The sequence below is a fragment of the Mus caroli genome, chromosome 5 (assembly GCF_900094665.2).
Source record: "Mus caroli chromosome 5, CAROLI_EIJ_v1.1, whole genome shotgun sequence".
Lineage (NCBI taxonomy): Eukaryota > Metazoa > Chordata > Mammalia > Rodentia > Muridae > Mus > Mus caroli.
Window position 1 is genome coordinate 75,090,263 of NC_034574.1, and position 23,819 is coordinate 75,114,081.

Sequence of the window (23,819 nt, forward strand, 5' to 3'; positions counted from 1 at the left end):
TACCTTTTTCTTGGATTAATTCTATTTTTTTCTCTCTTTTGTCCTTTTCTTATCTGAGTAACTTTGTGTTATCTGCCAACACCCACTGAATACATCAGTTGCTATAAGTCACATTCTTTGTGCTATTCATCATGAATGCCCTCTTAAATGAGTTTATGTAACACTCAGTTGCCCCCCCCCCCCGTATGCCAGCAATTACCAAGCTGCTTTTTAAGATCACTTCCCTCTTTTGATAAAAAGCCTCTTGGAAAGAAACAGTGCTACTTTTCTTTCTGTATCTTTAGGCATTTAAACTCCACTGAGCTTCTCTTAGATCTCTAAATACTTGCTGCTTAATCAATGCTACAGGCCCATATGACCAGTCACCTACTAGAATAGCCATTGCAGCAGAAATCTTCGCTCTCTGGGCACGTACCAACACTGGTGTCTTTCTCTCATTCTCTCTTAATTCTACTTCTCCTGGCCTTTGGCCTTAGCACTTCACTGAATGTGCCCTTGTCAAGGTCGTTATTAATTCAATAATACTTTCTCAAGACTATTAAGCATATACTGGTGCTAAACCAATGCTCAGTGATCAATCTGTATCTGTGTGTTTTTATAATAAAGCTGTGGGTTTTGTTGTTGTTGCTGTTGTTGCTTTTTAAGATTATAGAATGATCACATCATTCTCCCCTTCTCTTTCTTTCTACGCACCACTGCCTCACTCTCTTTCATATTCATGATCTCTTTAATTGTTAGACTATGTGTGTGTGCACATGTGTCTGTATCTGTGTGCATGTTTATGTATGGGTGTCTACACATGATATGTATTCTAATCTTATCTGATCAATTGGAAAAAACTGTCATTCTTGATTTTTTCCTCCTAATGTACTCCCATAAGGACACGCACTTGATTTTCCTTGCACCAATTAACACTTATTTCCGTGCTTCCTCAACAGCTCCTCCATTTCTTCCCAAACTATTAAGGTTGGGGCGCTTCCTAGCCTAAGGCTTAATGGCCTTTTCTTTGAGTGGTTCCTATGGTGACCTCGTTATTTTAGATCTGTGGGATCTTGATGCCTATGATCAGAAATGTTACTCCTTGAACAGACCATTCTTTTGAACTCAAGAATTACTGTTCCTTTAAATGTTTCAGCATCTCCCTTTGTTGCACATTATGCAGCATGAAAAAAAGATCTATCCCATAACTGAATTTTCCACCTTTATTTTTAAGTTCCATCTCCACTACCACAGTTGATGAGTTTCATTCCCATATCTGTTGTTTACAGCCTATTGAATGTTTGAGGGACATGTTTCCACTTGAAGACTTATACTCTAGTTGTTTATTCTGTTGATGGTGGAATTTTTGTTTTGGTTTAAGACAGTGTTTTATGTAGATCAGGCTGGCCTAGAACTCACTGTCAGCCAAGGAGGAATTTCGAACTCTAAACATACACTTACAATGAGAATCATCTCAGCCCCTAACGTTAAAATTGATGGGGCCCTTAGGGATGCTCTGACAGTCTCAACAACGTAAATCCAGTGGTATATCCCGTTATGTAGGTCAGAGATGCATGGGGATGAAAAGCAGATAAGTGGAGTTAAGTCACATGTTGGTAAAAAGAACATAGAAAGGGGACCCAGCCACCTTGAGTTCATCGCCCAGGTGCTGGCATGAACCTTAGATTTGAATAGTAGGAGAACTGGGGGAACGTATAAGAAGTAAGCAAGTTAAGTGGTTTTTGTCAAGATGTGGCCCAATTCGGCCTTGTCATGACTTAGTTCCTGCAAGGCATCACAATACATTCTAGTTTTCAATCACCATCATCACTGGAAAGGACCAATTTGTTTCCTACAAGATGAGGCCTTTTGTTCTGGGTACAGCTTTACACTTATGCATAATTGCTCTCATCTGCAAGGGAAGGAGGGTAAACTATGAGTTTTTCTTCTTGCTGGTATCCAAGGCAACTACAGGTTTAGGACAACCACCTTCTCTTTGTTCCTCCAGCCTTGAAGGAAGATGACCTATGATAGGTAGGCAGACACTCCTGGAGTGATTAACATCCTTATTCAGAGTCAAGCAGGGGTCTGGCTTTGAAGAGAGAGATGCCAAGTGCTGGCAAGCTGCCAAGCTTTGGTCCTGTATGTGTACAAGTTGGAGCATTAAGAAAGGAGTCAATGTCTTTCAGCCAAAGTGCCACCTAAGTGCCTACAACAAAGTGCCTCTTGGGCTTCTTACCCGGTCTTTGTAATGAGAAATTATCGACTGCGCTTCCCCAAATTTCTGTCTATTGCTAATGGTTCTGTGACATCAGTTCTTTCCCACGTACTCAATTATTCTGGATGCAGTTAGATATTCCAGTGGCTTCAATCAATCTTCTTGAGTTTGTGATGCCAGATTCATTCTGTCTGGTGTCATTCAAGTGCTTTGTAAGCAAGTCAAAATAGGCCAATCTATGTTCATCAAGTTCCTTAGAATCTCTACATACACAAACACACTTATATGCACTACTCCTTAAGCATAAAACCAGAACCTTTTTTTCTTTCTTTTTCTTTTTCTTTTTCTTTTTCTTTTTCTTTTTCTTTTTCTTTTTCTTTTTCTTTTTCTTTTTCTTTTTCTTTTTCTTTTCCTTTTTCTTTTCCTTTTTCTTTTTCTTTTTTTCTTTTTCCCTTTCCTTTCCTTTTTCTGTTTCTTTTTCTTTTTCTTTTTCCTCATTTTGATTGAATACTTCTTTGGTGTCTACCATATGCTTTTTTCTTCCTCTTACCAACTGGCTTTAATTAATCTACAAATCATGTAGATGTGTTTGACATTTCTGCCTTTCTTCATTCCCCAGAGAAAGAACACCCAGCCCATTTAAACCCCAATTCTACCCCATGTTTGTAGCTAATTAGCTTTATCAAGTTACTTAACTTCTCTAGGTTTCAATTTTCTCACTGCAGTGTGATGATGGTAATAATTTATACGACAGTGGCTTCTTGGGAGAATTAAAATTTGATGCATATTAACCACAATGATGCATTTGACTTCTTAACTTGACAGTGTTCTAAGTGACTTCTTATTGCTTGTGGGAAGAACTGCAAATGTCTGGACATAGCATGCCAGGCTCCTGAAACCTAGCCTTTGCTCATTGTTATTGCCATGGGAACCTTTGGGCTTTTTGCTTGCTTATGGGGAGTTGTTTTCATTTTCCTCAAGAATCAGTTATGCCGCGTGGAAAGTGGTATGCTCCATGCCTCACCTCTTTGGCCAGTGTTGAGCCTCAGTTTGCAAATGTCTGACTTCATGGAATTTTTCTGGTGGTCTTTCTATCTTTTCCTCTTGTTACAGTGCTTGCCATGTCGGATTTTAATTACTTGTTTAATTGTCTGCCCTCCCTATATTATCTCATGGAGGGAAGGGAGAACAGCTGTCAGTTCTTTGCTGCCTTCTAATCAACTGGCACATTGAAGGTGCTCAATTAATATTTGTTGAGTGAATTTGAGCCTGTAACAAGGTGAGAGTCAAGTCCATAGCTGCATTTAATTTCTGTGATATAACACAGATTGCTTGACAGCACTCAGTCATTTCACCCTAAATTAAACTACACTTTTAAAGCAATGAAATCAAATGGTACTTTGAAAACAATCCTTTCCCCACCCCCCCTCAACAAGAACTCTCATAAACTGTCTTCTCTACAGAATTCTAGTTTCGTGTTTGGTTAAAGGTTCTTATTACTATATTAAGGTCAGTTGTGTTATACAATCTAATTTTAATTAAGACTTGAAAATGCCAATACTTCAATGTAATATAAAAAGGAGTTCAGGGATTAGTCATTTTTATACGCTTAATAATATTAAATGACAGTGGTTATAAAATGAACCTTTGGTTTATTGATCAGATGTGTAAATATCAGTCACTCAACTTGACTTCTAATAAAAAACCTGCAAGTTATAAACTGTTTTGAAGACTTTAGAGCATCTGACCTTTAAAATTTTGATTTGAATCAATATCTAAATCCAGATTGAATCACAATGTGTCCTATTCAGTTATGATTTTAAACTTTTGCTTTATTTTATTCTCAGCTGATAAACTTCCTATCAAGAAGCAAAAAATGCCTTTAATTTTTAAAAATTATAAATAAATACAGAGCATATTTATATCAGTGTATGAATGAACGTATATAGTGAAATGCATCATCAGGGATAATGTGGACATCATTTTAGAAATGTCCCTAATAATTTAGTCCTTGTTCAAACATCAAAAAGTATATTAAAACAAATGGAATTGGCCATTACATCACTAATGTGTCTGATGTCACTGAGTGAGCTAACACTGAGTGGACCACAATGTTTGTAGCATCTGACATTGACCACTATGCTGTAATTCAGAACACAGCTATATATGTCAAACAAGTACATTGGATAAGAGAGCACACAGAATTCCTGAGGCTTTTTTCGTCCCCAGTACATTCTAAGATTCAGACAAGAGAAATGTTTAAGCATGAATGTAAATATTATGAAGAGTAGGGCATTATTATTATTTTTAATTAATCATTCCATTCATTTACATCACAAATGATATCCCACTTTCCTGTTATCCCTCCACAATCCCCCCATCCCACATCCGCCCTTTTCTCCCTCACCTTTGTCTCTATCAGGGTGCTTCCCAACACACACCCTCTTCCACCCTACCGCTCTAGCATCTCCCTATGCTGGGGCATCAAACCTCCACAGGACCATGGGCCTCCCCTCTAATTGATGTCACACAAGGCCATCCTCTGCTACTTAAATATCTGGAGCCTTGGATTTCGCCCTATACACTCTTTGATTGGTGGTCTAGTCCCTGGGAGCACTGGGTGATCTGGCCAGCCAATGTTGTTCTTCCTATGGGGTTGCAATCACCCTCTGCTCCTCCAGTTCTTCTGCCAGCTCCCCCATCAGGGTCCCAAACCTCAGTCTGATGGTTGGCTTCAAGCATCCACATCAGCATTGGTTAGTTGCTGGCAGAACCTCCCAAGGAACTGCCAGGTTCCTGTCAGCAAGTGCCTCTTGGCAATGGCAAGAGTGTTGGGTTTGGTGTGTGCAGACAGGATGGATCCTCAGATGGGGCAGTCCCTGGATGGCCCTTCCTTCAGTCTCTGCTCCATTTTTTGTCCCTAGGAACAGAGCATTATTTTTGTGCATGATTATGATAAATATTGATAAAGTTGCTACATTCAGGAGAATCTTAAAAACCAGATTTTGAAATGAGTTAAAGATTATTCATGTTAATATAATTATTTTATTGGAATGAGTGCTTTCTGAACCTGGGCCTGTGCACAATATGTTCCTGGTGCCTTCAGAGGCCAGGAAACGGTGTTGGATTCCTTGGAGTTACAGATAGTTGGGAGCTCTCATTTGGTTTCTAGGTCTTGAGTGCTTATCCTGTGGAAGATCAGCGAGTTCTCTTAAACAATCCAGCAATAGGAGTGAAATATTACTTTGATTGCTAATCAGTTGTTCAAAGGGGGTCTGCAATTTCTTAGTTTAAATTTGTGTATCATTTGGAAGACTTGCTCTTGAATTTCAAGAGGGCTGAACACTACGAAGCTGTCAGGTCATCCACTCCCTCATTTTGCCTTAAAACAAATACATACAATTTTTATTCTTGACTCGAATGCAACACATTTTGGTCTTTTCTTTTCAACCTTTCAAACAAGAATCGATGACTTACTGTGCTATTTGCTGCCGATGTCTAGCTCTATTCTGTGTTGGCCTTATACCTTGGAGCAACCAAAGCACAAAGGTTCCTGTTTTCCTTCTCAGTCCTAACCTGACTTCACAGCCTTCACTCAGGACATTTCACATTTGTTATCACCTTATCAAATTTTATAAAACCTGAATGTGACCTTTAAAATTTTGATTTGAATCTATATCTAAATCCAGATTGAAGCATAACATCATCTGTTCCAGTAATGATTCTAAATGTCTGCCTTATTTTCTTTTCAACTGATAAATTTTACATTATGTAACTCAACCAGTTTAAGCTTATCTGTATCTATTTTACAAACGAATGAGACTCAGACTATGGGTGTTTTATTTGGCTTTGACAATGAGTGGGGGATAACCCCTAATCTGTATAACTGCTGGCTTGGCTACTTCCCCATTGGTGCACCCAAATATGTGCTATTTCTCCTGTCCATGTACTCAGGGTTCATCTCTTCATGGTGGCTTGCTCCCCTCTCTCTTATCCTTCTTCTTTCTTCTCTCTACAACCCCCAACCTGGTAACCCAAAACCTGTAATTGGCTGTACTGTTTTTATTTAACCAATAAGTTTGAATTAAGGAACAGTGTTTGCACAACAAAAGCTGGTAAACATGATAACTCACTGGTACATAACTAGGCATCCAGGTGCAGAATTTAACCTTAAAATATATAACAACAGACCAGACCTCAACAATCGCCCCCCACTTTTGTCTAAATAAACAGGTTCTTTATCTTATAATAATAAACAATATAGCACCCATTGTACACGTTATGACTGGCTCTTCCTCCTAGCCCTATGCTTCCAGAAATAAGGCTCAGACTGAAAATACATTTACACATACCAGACCATATAGCTAGGCTCTTCTCTGACTAGACCATAATTAAAATAACCCATTTATTTTGACCTACATTCTGCCATGTGGCTGGTTACATGTGCTCAGGTACCAGGAGTCCGTCTCCTCACATCTTTCTGGGTGAATCTCTGTGCCCGGCTCCATCCCAGAATTCTTTCTGTCTCCCAGATATCCCATCTTCTAGTCTTCCCTTTCCTATAGGCCATATGTTTTTGTTTTTTGTTTGTTTGTTTGTTTTTACTTTTTAATGACAGGTGATGCATCCATACAATACACAAGATATTCTCTCTACAACATTACAAAAGTGAAAACTAAAGAATAATCAAAGAAAATAATTGTGTTGTTACCAGGTGTTGGTTTGCATTCACTATGGGAATGTGTAGTGCGCCTTTCTTTTCCTCCCGAATTCCAACTCTCTCTTTAATTCCCTCCAACTCACTGTATTTTCCTTCAAAACCATGGGGGTATTTGCCTCTTTCTTCTCCCAGAAGACATATCAAAACACTATAAAAATAAAAAAGGATGCTCTTAGTGTTCTCATTGTTTCTTATTGTCATAGGTTATTTCCTAATAAAAGTAAGTTATGCTAGCCTAATGACGACTACTACTATATTCTGAGAAAGCATATCTTTTCTAAAGCACAGAGTCTAGTGGGAAAGGAAGATAAAAATACAGAGAACTTTGGTAAACACGAATAAGCTTTAAATGGAAGTCTGCTATAATGTGGATTTTTTCCATCTTCTCCTCACTCACATCTTGAAATTCTATGCCAACTGTAGTGGTGTCAGGAAGGGAAGCATCTGGAATAGAATTAAGTTGAGGCTAACAACCTTCAAGAACGGCCTCAGTGCCTTATGAAAGACTGCAGAATTTGTTTCTCTCATCCACATGTAAGGATAAACAGGGGTTTCCCTTGACCCTGAGTCTGCAAGTGCTTTGATTATCTACTTCACAACGACAGGAACTATACATAATACATTTTAAATTCATAAACAATCTTGTTTAAGGTACTCTATTATGGCAGCCAAAACACAGTGAGATGCCACTGTATTATTGAATGTCTGGAATAAGAACTCATGAAATATGTCTATTGCTGTTTGATTCAGAAATTCCATGCCTTCAGAGATTTTTTTTGCCCCCACACAAATGAAATAGAAAATTGACTAAATTATGAACTTCCACTGTTTGCCCTGCACTCAGAAGACGGTCACTGAACATTATTTTTGGCTTTTATAAGTGATTCCTAGAGCAATCCTTGTAAAGATTCCTTTTTCTCCAGTGGGAGGAATAAAATAACCATAGATGTAAATGAATATATGAGACACTTTTAGGGAATGATACATGATATAAAGAAAACAGAACAGGTTCACTTGTGGAACAAAAATAGAATAACTTTTAGTAAATGAAACCTGAGCTAAAACCTGATAGAACTCATGACTTAAAAGCTTATTTTAGAAAATTCCAAGAGTTCTAATGTATTCGTCTTCTCACAAGTACTTGCCTTCTGTTGTTGACTTTTGTGGCTTTCAAGGGGAGGCAGAAAAGCCAGTGAGTTCCCCATTTACTTCTGCTTACCTTCCGGCCTGGGAACTACTGCTCACCTGGGTAAGACAGGCTACTCCTGGTTCGCACATTGACTCCTTTGGGTACTTGCTAAGAAATCTTAGGCTGTTCCACAAGCAGATTCTCTTGGAATTATTACAGAAGTTGTCACTGCAAAAAATACATAATTGTTTTTCCCCAAAGTCTTTCACAGTAGTTATATTAAATAAATAAAGCTTCCAATTCAAAATGTAGATAGTAGAATTATAATGTGTCCTTCACAATATACCACAATTACTAGGCATGCCGAAAAATAGTCAAATGAAGCAGACAGTGTCGGGCACGCCTTTAACCTTATCACTGCAGGGGCAGGTGGATCTCTAAGTTCCAGGCCAGACTGGTCTATAAAGTAAGTTCCAGGGCAGTCATGGCTACACTGAGAATCTCTGGTTCAAAACCACAAAACAAATAAATAGTCAAATGAAAATGTCTAATGTCTAAATTAACTAAAAAGAGCTCAGATGATTTTGGATAATGTCAACATATGTACAGGAAAGAATCTATCTATGGTACTCATATATCTCTAAATGACATGTGAGCTATTTCACTTATATTTGATTTTGTAGAAATGGTTCAATGTTTACAGAGTCTAATGGGACAACTATATAATGAGAAAGGCAGTGTCCATTATTGACTTCTCCCAATCCCAAATATAATAAGACTTACCTTGTTGAATAGCTTTATTTTATCAATTTGATAGAAAATATTCTTTATTCTCAGGCACAGTAAAATTTTGTGGCAGACTTGAGTGAAATTTTCTAGTGTCCATCTTCCATTCAGGTTAAAGTCCTTGTAAAAAGTTACATTAATTTATACTTGGTTTCTGGCAAGGTCAGTGTTGATTATAATCAACTTCTTCAAATTTTATAGTATAATCAAGTAATTTCCCCCTTCCAGTGTTCAATGTAAAGTTCTATAAAATGGTGAGAACAGAAGCTTCTATAAGATAAAGCCAGGACAGCCTTATTTTCTTCAAACTTAGAATATAAATATTCATCTAAAAAAATAAAGAAAAATTAGTGAGTATTGTTGTACCTGGAAGTGAAATTCAAGAATCTGCTCCTAGTTTAAAGAAAGTCACTGTATATTCATCATTCAGTTAGTGTTTAAACTACAAATAAGCTTGATTCGATGGAAACTGAGAAGTGGAGATTAACCCAGGTTTTAAAACAACAAAAACCATCTGGTGTTTAGATGTTATCATTTATGATAAAGTACAAGTACATAAATAGTTTAGGAAAATCAAGTATCTATATTCTTTTTCATTACAGAATTGTGGCTGTTTAATTCACTTTTGTTTGAGCGGCAACAAGTATTTCCTTTATTTTAAGAAAACTTAACCAGTAAGAACTAGAAAACTGCTACAGGAGATGTCGCTCTGCTGTGGGACCCATAGGAGAAGGGTCAGCATGCCTGCACCTCTATGCCCTTATGCCACTTAAGTTTTTGTAGGTCACCACTCTCTTGTTCCTGAAGCCATCAAGTCATGTATTCATTAGGAGTTCTGTCTTGTAAGAGGTTAAATTATTAAGACTACACTGTATGCCTGGCAGAGGCATTCCACTCCTTTAATGCCAGGCCTCGGAAGGCAGAGGCAGGTTGATCTAGATTCCAGGCCAGCCTGTGCTACAAAGGGAGTCTCATCCAGTACTACACAGAGAAACCCTGTCTTGAAAAAACAAACAAAATAATAAACAAACAAAACCAACTAACCAAACAAAATCAGCCCACATCCCAGAAGACTAATTCCTTCCAAGTCTTATTGTAATGTGATTGTTATAGCAACCGTAGGGTCAATCTTGATTACATTTACTCAGTGGAAACTCCTTCCCACCCCACATATGGTATGATGTGAAAGTAACTGTAAGAGTGAACTATAATTGTTTCTGATTTGGACAGAAGGTACAAGAAGGACTACTACCCTTTTCCAGTGTTAGCAGTATGGTTCCAAGTTTCCTACTTGGACATACGTCAAGGAGACTCCATCAGTACTTGTTTTAATACTTTGCAACCACTAGTAGATGGTTGATTTGCTTTTTGTTCACAATTTGACACATAAATATGCCTTAGCACATGCTCATACACACACACACACACACACACACACACACACACACACACACACACAAACCCTGATATATCTCCCTTACCTCCTTCCCTAAGTCTTGGTACTTCTCCCTTTTAACTATCAAGCCTACCTCATACCTAACACTGCCTTTTGAAGATCATGACTTTTGGGTTTTAATGAGGGCTATTTGTGCGACCATTGGATTAGAACAGTCTGTAGGAGTCTGTCAGTACATAACTGAAAACAGTGAGTCACATCTCTTAAAGATGTGTGTGTGTGTGTGTATATATATATATATATATATATATCTCATCAAGACAATGTTTACTCTGTTCTTATTTAGAACATTCGCACATTATTTATGTTGCTTAAATTTTAATTGAGCACATCTCGAAAGGCTACACCACGCTTGGGAAGACAAGGTTGCTGAAATGTATTCAAAATTTGAAAATAGTTCATCTCATAGTTCTTTAGTTGCAAAACAAAGACTTCTGGGCAGTAATTGGTGTTAATCAAAAGACACAGTTTTTCACTTAAGTGGTCTTCTGTACACAGGCACCTGAGTTTACTGCTTCTCACAGATATTATATTACTGTTGATTTTTCATAATGGAGTCTCTTGAGTTCCTATATATTCTTTTAATCTGTAATAAGGCATAATTTTATCCTTTCACCACCAATTTAGATGGGTTTTATTTCTTTTTTCTTGTCTAATTGCTCTGGTTATAGCCTCAAGTAATTATTTTAAGTAAGAGCACATACAGTAGGCATGTTAATTTTACTCTTGACCTTAAAAGCCAAAAATGTAAATTTATAGTTTTGTGCATAATGTTAGTGGAGTGCATTTCTTGCACGACCTTTATTATTTTTAGGTCATTTCCTTTTATTCTTGCTTAGCTGGTGTGGCTTTAATCATGAAAAGTGCTGAATTGTGTTAAATGCTTTTTCTTCATTTATTGAAATAATAAGGTGACATTATCCTTTATTCTACTAAGGGAGTACATCACATCAATTTATTTTATGTGTTGAACTATCTTTTCATCTCAGAAATAAATTACATTTGGTTATAATAGATGGTTCTTTTAATGTGCTATTGAGTTTGGTTTGCTGGCCTTTTGTTGAAGAATTATGCATCCACATTCATCAGGGATATGACTGGTAGTTTTATGGTCTGTTCAGCTTGTGTCAGGCTTTTGTATCTGAATAGAAATTCTCACTCATAAAATGGATTTGGAAGCATTCCCTCCTCTTGAACCTTTTGGAACAGCTCGGGAAGAATTGCTATTAATTCTTTAAATGTCTGGTTGAATTCGCTAGTGAAGCCATCTGTTCGTGAGCTTTCATTGTCGGGGGTTTGGATTACTGATCTCTAGACTCATCTATGCACTTTCTCTGCTTAATCATTGAATTTTGAAATGTGCTATTTATAGGATTGCTGGGATGCGTTGTTAAGGATGGCCATTCTGTTTGTTTTTCTGTTTTATCATTTAGCAATTTTTAAATGAACTAAAACCACCAAAGGACAGTATAGAAATACTATAGTATTCTCAGTACCCATTCCTTAAGGTAAGATTAAAAACTTCAATGCCAAATTATTTTGTGACCTTTGAAGTCATTAACAGCTAAAAATGGCTACACCATTTTCAAGACAAGGGATAATTTCAATACTTTGAGGAACTTTTCTGAGCATTGCTGATGAATTCTGGAGAACATCTAATCCTAGGATGAATGTTCCCTCCACTAGGTAGCTCCAAGTTCACTGTTTAGCTTTAGAAATAACTAAACTTTCATTTCTTATTATATCTACTGGTGCCTGTTTTTTGGCGACTCCCATTGGCATGGCTCCCATGGACTACTTCCTGGAAAGCAGCTAATGCTGCTGTGGTCTGGAAATGCTTTGCGTGACTCTCAGGTCATACTCCAAACCTAGAAAGCATGCCAGAGCCAAGCACACAAACAAATGTATTCACTCCTTAAATTCATAACGGTTCATTTTGGTGGTCCCTGAAGTGTGTAGGTATATGTTTATTAATGCAAAGTACTAAGGCTATTTTACTTCAAAATCTAATGATGACAATTTGCCCAGAAGCTGGGATAGCTTTGAAAATATCAAGGAAAAAAACAACTTTATCAAGAGGCAAATTAGTTTTTGAAGCTGGTGTTAATTGGCAGTGAAGGTGTTTCATTATGAAGCTGAATTTTTTAACAGTTGTTACTTGGTTCCTATGAAAACACCAGCCAGAAGAGAACACAGTAGTTTAGAGGATCTGACTCCCATCTCAGCCAATCCCTTTGCCAATGTGCATCCGGTTTTAAAACTCTTATGTGCTGCCTAGAGACTGTGTCTACGTTGGCTGTTTAGTCGCCTTTCTATCTTCATTGGAGGCAAACTTCATAATGAATGGGTTCAGGGATGATCACTTTCAAACTGCAGGTGTTGTATTTTTCTATTTTGCTGGTTTCTGCGTTTGAATGAAACCCAAGACTTCATGGGAGAACTGTTTTCTTTTTGTAACCTACCACATAAAGGAAACCACAGGGAATATATAAATGGTAGCTACAGAGATTATTCTTCTGCATGCAACAATGAGAAATGTGGTACTTTGTCTCTATGTGTGGATGTACCTACTGCTGACTTTATAAAGAAAACAGAAACACCTTAGGGCCATAGGTAATGATGTCCAACTGTTTACTCTCTTCCCGAGTGGTAAACACAATGTATTCAGAGTAACTGACAGTATAAATGCTTTGATACTTTCTCTATTGTGATATTTTTGTAGCTGGCTGAGAGTAAGGGAGGAGGTGAGAATAAAACAAAGGGGAAAAAAGTTTGCTTCATGAGTCCACAACCTATAGGCAACAAGTCCCTGGCATCTCCTATATGTAGTCGGTCTTTGCTGTGGTCAGCATCTGGTCTTTGGAAGATGTACGGCACAACACTATTTTCTGTGGAGGATGAAACTTGTTAGTTTAAATTATGTGCCACTATTCCCTCAGCCAAATCATTTCATTATGTGATCAGAGTCTTACTGAAGCCTCTGCTGTTGATTCTAAGAAACAAGCATGGTTCTATTTGTTGTTCTTCAAAAGAAGACAACAGCAGGCTTGCAATGTCTCAGCAAGGGATTTACAGAAAAATAATGAATGCTTCTGCTGCAGCATGTCACAGGGGAGGCTGGGACAATAGTGATCTGATGCACACTGCTGCTCTTTGCTTGCTGGGCAGCATGTACACCTGGATTCCTGACAGCTATGCGGGTTCACTAGAGACTTGTGCCATTCTTTTGGTCCCCTCTTAGGCGATGGTGGAGACAGTTAACAACCTCCTTCAGCCACAAGCTTTGAATGCATGGAGAGACCTGACGACAAGTGATCAACTGCGTGCGGCCACCATGTTGCTTGACACTGTGGAGGAGAGTGCTTTCGTGTTAGCTGATAACCTTTTGAAGACCGACATTGTCAGGGAGAATACAGACAATATTCGTAAGTGACCTTTTGCTAAGACAGAAGGTCTGGAGTCACTTTTGGAGCAGGAAAAGAAAAAAAAAATCTGACACCCCAGTCATGAACCATGTTTCAGTTTATGTTACTGCATTTTTCAAAGTAGGATAGCTTTCAGTTTAACAAGATCTGAATTCATGCATATTAACCTCCATAGAGAATTCCATATTCAGCGTATTATCTAGAGATTACTTCAGTGAGATTTTTTTTTATGTAGGCATGTATTTATGTAGGTTTTATACTACTTACAATTTTGACCTCCTAATGCAAGGATTATTTGTCTTTTTAGTATGCTTGAGTTATATTCTAAAAGAAACAAGTCATTTGACCGATGATGTTACTGCTTAGAACTTGTATCATCCCTTCAAATAAGTATAAATCTGTTTTTATTATGTTTTAGGATGTAGTTGACAGTTTTATTTCAGGAGATTTGATAAAGCTGTTTTATATTTTATTAGATTTGTAGGTAGTTCAATATTGACATGACAGTACATCTATTGAGTATAAAAAGATTTTTACATAATTCATGAAATATGGAAAATAGTTTGAAAATTGACTTAAAAAGCAAAGATGAAAAAGTATTAGGGCTTGGACTTAAATTTTGAGTATTAATCTTGATTATTATACGTTTGAATTCTTTACATAATTTTTGCACATCTTTGCTTATTTAATTTATAAATGAGGTGAAAACTTTAACCATATACTTTTGAACAAATCACATGCCTTTAACATGGCAAATAGAACAAGAACTCTTAAATCCTGACTGTAGAAAACAGTTCAGAGATTACGGTAATTCTTCTAGCTTCACCAGATTTCTTACAGAACCCTGACACCTCTATGTTATGAACAGAGTTAGAAGTTGCAAGGCTGAGCACGGAAGGAAACCTAGAAGATCTAAAATTCCCAGAGAACACGGGCCACGGAAGTACCATCCAGCTCTCAGCAAACACACTGAAGCAAAATGGCCGGAATGGTAAGTTGGAAACCAACTCCAATGCTGATCAGAGTGCTAAATTAAATTCACTTAAAAAATAATGTAAATGTAGAAGTAACCCTATAAAGAAAGCATATTCCTAGCTTCACCAATCTTTAATAATAATAATAATAATAATAATAATAATAATAATAATGATAATAATAATATCCCATTTCTCACAAAGGCAGGAAAAACTTGTTAGGTGATACAGAGTTGACCTGAGATTGTATAACTTAATCAGAACTATTGCTTATAGAGAAAATAGCTTTGAAAATGGATCTTTCTAATAGTAGCAACCATTTTAATGTGCTGTCAGAATAAAATATAGTCAATGTAGAAATCATTTAAGAGGAAATGTAGAATTCATTGTTATGCTGACAACCAGACTAGGTCTGACATGTCCGTGGCAGTGGTAAGATTGTGTAGAGTGGTAAGATGGTGTACATAGAAACAGATCCTTGTATGCACTTCCTCTCTGCTCCTCCCTTTAACTTCATTTCCCACTGAGAAAGGGTTCTTCTCAGACAGAACTCTCATCAGTAGTTCCCTTTCTAATAGCACAGGGAATAAAACCACCTGCCTTAAGGAGTCCTGCCCCTGCCTGTCTTGAACATCTTGTCTTGTTTGTCCCACTTTGTATCTTTTCTCCTGCATGATTTGTGATCCATGTTAAATAGTTAGACTTATATCCATCATCCAAATCATGGTCCTACAGCGGGACTTTTCTTTCTATGGCAGCCTCTCTATCATATGCTTTTATCTTCCCTTTACTGAAATTAACTTTTTCTTTTACATAAAATATCCTGGTATGGCTTCTTTTCCATCTACTCCTCCCAGATCCATCCCCTTTCTGTCTGTCACTGTGAAGTAAATAGGCTTCTAAGGGACAATAATAAAATGAAACAAGATAAAATAAGAACTACCACATCCAAATAGGATAAAACCAACAAACAGAAGGATGAGAGCTTAGGAAAAGGCATCAGAGACCCACTCATTCTCACACTCAGGAATGCTATAGAAACACTAAGCTGGAAGCCATAGTATGTATGCAAAAATCCTATAAGGTAAAAGAGAGAAACAATATACAAGTTAAATAAGTAAAATTAAAATAAGATTAAATTGACGCCAATAACCACAAAATCCTTTAACATGTCATTGTGAGACAAGGAAACCCCAGTGGTGCCAGTGATTCTTTTTCCTTTGGTCATCTACTGCGGGGCATGAAGCCTGCACTGAAGAGAGGCTTATTTCCCCAGTGAGATTCCCTTCGGAAAACCTGTATTTTCCTTTGCAACTTGTTTTCCACTGGAGATAGCTTCTGGTAAGGGGATGGAGTTATGTGTCTGCTTCTCCTTTCAACTCTAAGACCCATCTGGTGCAGACTCTTGCAGACCTGGTATATGCTGCCTTAATCATAGCAGTTCTACTTAATGCTCAGTGGCATACTGTCATTCCATCTTGTAAGAGCCAGAAGGAATGGAGGGAGAACATCAACAAAACACGAACCTCTAAATCAACAGGAACAAAGCCCATAGGACCTCATAGGAACAGTGCTTCAATAGTACTAAGTGTCGCCTTCAAGCATCATAAGTTTTATCCTAGATATAGAACGAAATTCTTTTCTCTAATGTAACTGATAAGTATTCAGGGAGCTGCTATTATTTGGATTTGGAGTGTTATATAGGTATATTTAAGATAGAGGTAAACATAAGAAGCCCCTCTTCCTTCATGTAGCCTCCATTACAATTTCTTTGTAAGAGTATTAAAAAGACAATGGATGCAAAAAAACAGCAGCCGACCACATAGCATAGAAACTTCTGGAATGTCTCTGGGTACAGTAACTCTGCTACTGCAGCCACGCACATCTCTACCTTCTGCATGGTGGGTCGCTGGTCCCTGTCTGATTCTGAAAGTCATCACGTCTGATTCAGTGCATCTGCCTGGAGTGTCCATGGAACTTGTTTGCAGTGCTAGTTGGGAAAATGAGTCTGTGTACATGTTCTGTATATAAATTCTCAAGAAGAGGGAATTCCATAAACATAAATATATTTATATAAGGTATTCATGGTCATATCTCTTTATCTCCCCCATCTCTGTCTCTGTCTCTGTCTCTGTCTCTGTCTCTGTCTCTGTCTCTGTCTCTGTCTCTCTCTCTCTCTCTCTCTCTCTCTCTCTCTCTCNTCTCTCTCTCTCTCTCTCTCTCTCTCTCTCTCTCTCTCTCTCTCTCTCTCACAAGCTTTTCATTTGACACACAAGCTTTTTCTCTCTCTTTCTGACCTTGATTTTTAAAGACAGAGAGTTTGCCTTTCTGATCTTCGTAACTGGAGTGGTCAGGGTAGCATCTGCTTCTTGTCCAACTCTGACATCATAATAGAATTAAGACATAGGGTTTGGCTTTTACCATGAAAGTAATGATAAAAAGTAATAACACATAACAAAAGGGAAAAAAAGTAAACATTAAAATTACCATAATTAGAGAATTATCACAAAGGGTCATAAGGTGGAAGAACTTTGTGACTTTGTGCAAACAGTGGCCTAGAAAGAAAATGACAAATACAAACAATTAGTGTCCTTACTTAAAAAAAATTCACAGTAGTATAATTAAAACACAATGAAATATATATACTGTGTGTGTTTACTTTAAATCTGACAGTTAAATTTACATTTACAGATAAAAAAAACAGGTAGAAAAATAAGTTGGAAACTAAGTGTTCCCTACTACCTCTACCATTGTGTTACATACTGCTCTTTTCTTGTCTCCTTCTAAAGAAAGATCTTTATTATCATTTTGTTCTTAGACTTCATATTGCTGGAATCACCCAATATGAATTATTTTCTGTGTAGATTAAGTAATCCAAAAAGTCACATTGAGATTCAGTCACATTTTCCATTTATTAATATTTTGTGCTGTATACCTAGTATATTCTATTACTTGTGATATATTTATTCTTTTATTTGATTTCTTTCAAGATAGAGGCTATGATCAATAAGGATTCTGTAAAAAGCCTCATGCAAATTGTTTTCTTTGTGGTAAATGTTCTTACTTATCCAGGAAGGGTCAATATGTATGCAGCTTTATAAAAAGTGTCAAAGTGCTTCCAAGTCACTGCAAAATTTTGTATTCCCATCAGTAGGGTACAAGGATTTGAACTGCTTCAAGTCCGTGTAAACATTAGTATCAAGTGGGTATAAAATAGTATTACAAATGTACTTTTACCATTTGTTTCTTTAATTGCTAATCATTCCAACTGTCTTTTGTTATAGAAAATGGTTTTTGTTTTATTTTTTCTTAAATTGTTCATTAATCTCTCTGGATAATTTTAGGTATCTTCTATAACTGTATTGTTAACGAACATGAATGTTCTGTAATTCAAGACTCCCATATTCCCTAGTCTGTGGTTCGCATATCTGTTTTCTTGATGGTATATTCTAATAAGTTCAAAATTTTAGCTTTGTTGAAGTTTAATTTTCCATTTTTATGGCTAGGGTTTTTGAAGCTATGTACATAATTTTTCTTTAGAATATAAAGAGATGATCTTGTATTTGGTTCTAGGACATATATGGTTCTGGATTCTGGTTCTGTGTTGAGGAAGCATCTTGAAGTTAGTTTCAAGGACGCAGTGAGACAGGGCTTCAGATTCAGATTTGGTGTTAAAGAAATCATATATAGTGATCTCAATCAAATTCAACTTCCATTTCCTCATCAGATGCTCAGTACTTTGGTACCAAGCAAATGAATGCTTTGTTTTATGTCTGTGAATGTGTATTTATATAGTCTTGACTGCACCACCTAACTAGAATTACAAACTCCAGCAGAGTGTAGAAACTAATCCATTTCTTCCAATTTCTAACTCACATTTGTATTTATTTCAGGAGAGATTAGAGTGGCCTTTGTCCTATATAATAACCTGGGTCCTTATTTGTCTACGGAGAATGCCAGTATGAAGTTGGGCACAGAAGCTATGTCCACAAATCACTCCGTTATTGTCAATTCCCCTGTTATTACAGCAGCAATAAATAAGGAATTCAGTAATAAAGTGTATTTGGCTGATCCTGTGGTATTTACTGTTAAACACATCAAGGTAAGAAAATGTCATGGCCTGTTTCACTGTCTATATTATTTATATTTGTTATGGATGAATATTAAATATATTAATTTTCTTTTAATATTTATCTATTATATAACATAGACTATATCATCAATGAGTACAGTCATGGTTGTTTTCAGAAATATTCATAAATATGCCAGAGAAAATATATAATATCTGTCTTTATATGACATGATATGTTAATTTTTCCATATAGAAATAATGTTACACCTAGATGTAATATATAATAAAACATTATGTACTCTAAATATACAACTCAGAGTTTTTAAAAGAGCTTGTAGTGGACGATGTTGAACTGGATAGCATTTCATATGCTATTATTATATAAGCAGTCTTATCTGTGTCTAAAGATATATTTTTGTACATGTACAAATCTGGAAGTTGTAAATGTAAGGTAAAGACCACCCTTTTACAATTTTTTTCCAACAATTGCCCTTACTTTTAAATTTAAAAGCTGATACAATTTCAAAACAGTGTTAGTAAGATCAGTTTTGGTATGAACACCATTGGAAAATAGTAATCTCACTTCTAGTCAGACAGAATAAACGCCAGGTATTCCATTTCACTTCAAATTGATGAGGGCCACTTAATATGAAGGCACTGAACACACCTGTGTAAGGATTGCAACAGAGCATGGGGCTGTGCTGTCGGTAGAGAAAGTGCCTACTTCATTTACTCGATTGTAAAGTAGTTATTGCCTTTATTGATCTTTTTCCACCATAGCAGTCAGAAGAAAATTTCAACCCTAACTGTTCATTTTGGAGCTATTCCAAGCGCACAATGACAGGTTATTGGTCAACACAAGGCTGTCGACTCCTGACAACCAACAAGACACATACTACATGCTCCTGTAACCACCTCACCAACTTTGCAGTATTGATGGCACATGTGGAAGTTAAGGTAAGATATTCCGTAAGGCAGGAACACTCTTAACAGGCAACCAGGATTCTAACTCTAAATATTCCTAATTCGACAAGTCTATTCTTTCCTAATAATTCTAGCCAGGAATTATGGTATTTCAGCTATATGCTTTGGATAGTTCTGATAACTGCTTCTTTCTTTAACCAATATAAATCCTAAAATCAGAGTTTACTCAATAAATTTACCTATAGCCTCCCTGATTTCAATTTAGACAAAGAAATGTTATATCATAACCTCATGAACAGGGTAAGAGAGACAGGGCTAATGGAAGTTGAGATTGGGTACATTGAAGACTAACGAGCTATAGGTTACACATGGTCGATCTGATTCCTGGAAAAACAACATATGCATGTGATACATAGACTATAATGGTACAGAGGATTGGGCATACTGTAATACAGGAGAATGGATATTCCAGTCTAATCAACAAATCAGGTAGATGAGTTGGAAACTGCCGAAGATATCTGTATCTGTTTCATTCTGGCATGACAGGATTGTATACATAGAAGGTTATGAAAAAAGAAATATGGATTTTCAATGGAAAAGAAGACCGAGTGGGCTTTAGTGTGTCCTCTAACACAGAACTGTCAGGGTTGAGAATACTGCAGTTTGTATGCAGAGGTGCGAGGCCTGAAAGTTCAGAGGTTGGAGATCTCTAATTTTTTTTTTTTTCCAAATAAGATACTTTGAAATGACTAGGAATCCTAGTGTTTTGCTTCTCAAAACAAAACAGTTGGCCAGGATCAATATCCGATTTGATTCTCTACAATAATTATTGGGAGAGGAGGGCTAGCTTGAGTTGTTTATGTAACTGAAAAAAAATATAAAAAGCATACAGTTTTTGAACAAAATATCCAGTGAAAAGAATACATTTTTTCTAAATATAATAGTCATAAGTTAAATGAGTATTTAACATCTTATTTTATAACTTCTTATAATTTTTAAAAATTTTATGCATTAAATATAATAAAATATGTATGTTACACACACACACAATGCATGAAATTAGTAAATAACCATATATATTTAACATAATATTGTTTTTTATTAGGGTGCAATATACATTATGTCAACATTTAAAGCTCTGTTTTCATAGCATATCATATTAGGTATCAAATCCTAATTTTTAATAGACACAGAATTTTTAAAAACATGAGTACTTAAAACCTAAATTGGCCTTGACAATGACTGAATGTTCTTTCATAAATTTTCATAAGATTTTCCTATTATATAAAAGTTACTTAGCTATGCAACTGAAGGAATTAATAGATGATGTATTTTAAGGCAACTTACTTCATGGGCTGAATTCAATTTGAAATAATACATATTTTTATTCAGTTTAACTGTTCAATTCAGAACAGCTTTGTTGATATATAATGTAAGAAAGCACAAAATAAATGCCGCCATCAAGAAATGTAGGTTTTCCATAGAAGAAGCAAACACATATAGTTTCATCATATTATAGACGAGATTAGAGTAAGATTCTTGTAGTGTTCTATGGAAATACTGAATATATAAAGTCGAGAAATTTTCCTAGATTAGAGTTGTTAGGCTATAAGATTTCTATTAAGAAATTAATGAATTAACTGGGAAGTTGTAAAGAATATCCCTATTAGAGAAGACATATGAACAAAATCACAAAGAAGTTAAATATGACAGTTGAAGATAGTATGAAAACGATGAAGAGCATTCATGTAAAATTATTGCACCACAGACAACATGGCTGCCCAGCATCTGGAGAGAAAGAATTCAGTAGCCATGTGGCTAAGTTCAGTGAGCTTAACATCCATAAGGAAGGACTGGAGTCTGAACACATACTAGCATACTACATGGCCTACATGTCTCAGTGCTTATATGTGACACATAAAGTTGGCAAGTTAAATTCAAACTGATTTACAATATTTAACTGTCACAACAAGGGAGGCACACAAAACCTGAACTCAGAATTCTCACAATGACCTGAGTTCTACTGAAGTGTGACACTGTGGGGTGCACCATCCAATGGTAGTCCGTCATCTCCTTTACCCTTTAAATGGATGAGACCTCAATTAAAGTACTCTTTATAGGGTTTCAGAGTATAGATGTAGTCTACAAGGAGTTTAAGCACGGCCACCTTTCTAGAAAGTGATGACCGTGGAATGCTTTCCATTGTGCATAGATTCTCCCTGATACCAGATGTGGAAGGTGGTACACTATCTACACGGTGGAACACAGTTCAATAGTGCTAGGAAAAGAAGTCTATCAACACGGGAGGTGCAAGGAAAAAATATATTTTAGTTAGACATAGAACAACAAAAGAACACATAAAACTTGTTACCTTAGTTATATACTTTGAGAGATGAATTAGCAATTATATGCTGGTGGACTTTCAACTCCATGACATCAGTAAGAATGGAACAGCTATTAGTGTTCAATACATTTTAGAAATTAAAAACTCTGGCAGAAGGTTTGCATACCTTACGCCAATGATGCAAGTAATTTCCTGCTGCACAGATTTTGTTGTTGTTATAATTGAGAAAAAGATGGTACAGGTATCTTGAAGAAGACGGCATCTATGTCCAGCTGGCAACAAAAAAGTAAAATTGCTCTTACTGTTTCTACACAGTTCAGATTCTGGTCTTCAAGGGACTGCAAGGCTTATTTTGTTGAAGCATTTAAAACTGATTGAGTTCGGCAACAATGGCCACATTGACAAATGATAGATTTAATTCTGGAATGTGTTAGTCGGGCTCTTGGATCCTACATTTCAACCAGCCCAGGCATTAAATTCTGAAAAATGGATCAAATGTAGGCAAAAACAAAATACCATTTTTGGGGGGCTCAGTTTATTTCCTACAGCTCCTTGCTAATCCATTTTAAAAGGATCACGACTGTGACCACTATTGTGTGTCAACAGGAGACAAAATAAATGGGAATCGATACTTTCCTTTAGCAATCACTCATGCAGAATGTTTCATGTGGCTAGAGTCACAGTCTCTGGTGATTACCACAGTCAACTCCATTTTGATCCCGGAATATAAGTTTGGCACTTTAGATATTAGAGAAGACCTGAAAATACTGGGCATAGTCATCACTAGAATCCTAAAATGAAGTACATTAACAAATTTGCATTAAACTTCCATTGAAATAGAATAATAATTTACTTGTACATAATGAGAGATACAGCGACCAGGTAGAACATATATATTTATACATACTAGTTACCCTCTTTTAATGTTTCAGTAAACTCTATATACAGGGAAGAACATCATATTATGTTAGATTAGATTATTTGTTTGACAATTTTGTAAAGAAAGAAAGAAGGACGGGAGGAAGGAAGGGAGGGAGGGAGGGAGAGAGAGAGAGAGAGAGAGAGAGAGAGAGAGAGAGAGAGAGAGAGAGAGAGAATTGACAGGATAGTCTTGATCCTTACAGATATCAAGTCTTGATATTTGTCTTCGTTCTGGGATTCTACTGAGCACTGAATGGTCCTTATCCATGTCTGTTTGCTTAGCTATCTATATGAATTCTGTCCATTGGCTTCATCTATGAGTTCTCCCTTCTCTTAGAATCACTTTTTTTTTTTGGTTGTTGGTTTTCCACATTTTGAGGACTGTAATATGATAGTCGTAAAGTTAGTGTTGTACCTTCCAATGTACTACATGTTCTCTATATATGTATTATTCATATAACTCTCTATACATGTAACTTTCCATTCCCACTTGTTCTGTGTATTACCAAACTCCAGTGATTATGCTTCTAATTCTGGCCCTTGAGGCCTTACATTTTTTGAGGAGCTTGGGCATTAGCAGAAGGGCAAGGAAGTGAGGCTGTGGTGATAGCTGTGGTACTGAGGATTGTTTGTTTTTTTCATGAAATAATATTTATTTTATTTTTATTTTTTATTTTTTATTGGATATTTTTTTTCTTTTTTTTAATTTTTAATATTTTTATTACATATTTTCCTCAATTACATTTCCAATGCTATCCCAAAAGTCCCCCATAGTGCCCCCCACTTCCCTACCCACCCATTCCCATTCTTTTGGCCCTGGCATTCCCCTATATTGGGGCATATAAAGTTTGCAAGTCCAATGGGCCTCTCT

General features: G+C 36.5%; 1 protein-coding gene across 23 annotated transcripts in view; it reads left to right on the plus strand.

The window, feature by feature from the left end:
* Positions 1-23,819, plus strand: part of Adgrl3 (adhesion G protein-coupled receptor L3) — a 762,557-nt gene that overhangs the window by 620,086 nt on the left and 118,652 nt on the right. For all 23 annotated transcript variants that reach the window (XM_029477382.1, XM_029477372.1, XM_029477362.1 and 20 more), the window contains 4 exons: positions 13,530-13,713; positions 14,582-14,704; positions 18,581-18,789; positions 19,540-19,716. In XM_029477382.1, coding sequence (XP_029333242.1) covers positions 13,530-13,713; positions 14,582-14,704; positions 18,581-18,789; positions 19,540-19,716 — 693 coding nt within the window. The remainder of the gene's footprint in view (positions 1-13,529; positions 13,714-14,581; positions 14,705-18,580; positions 18,790-19,539; positions 19,717-23,819) is intronic.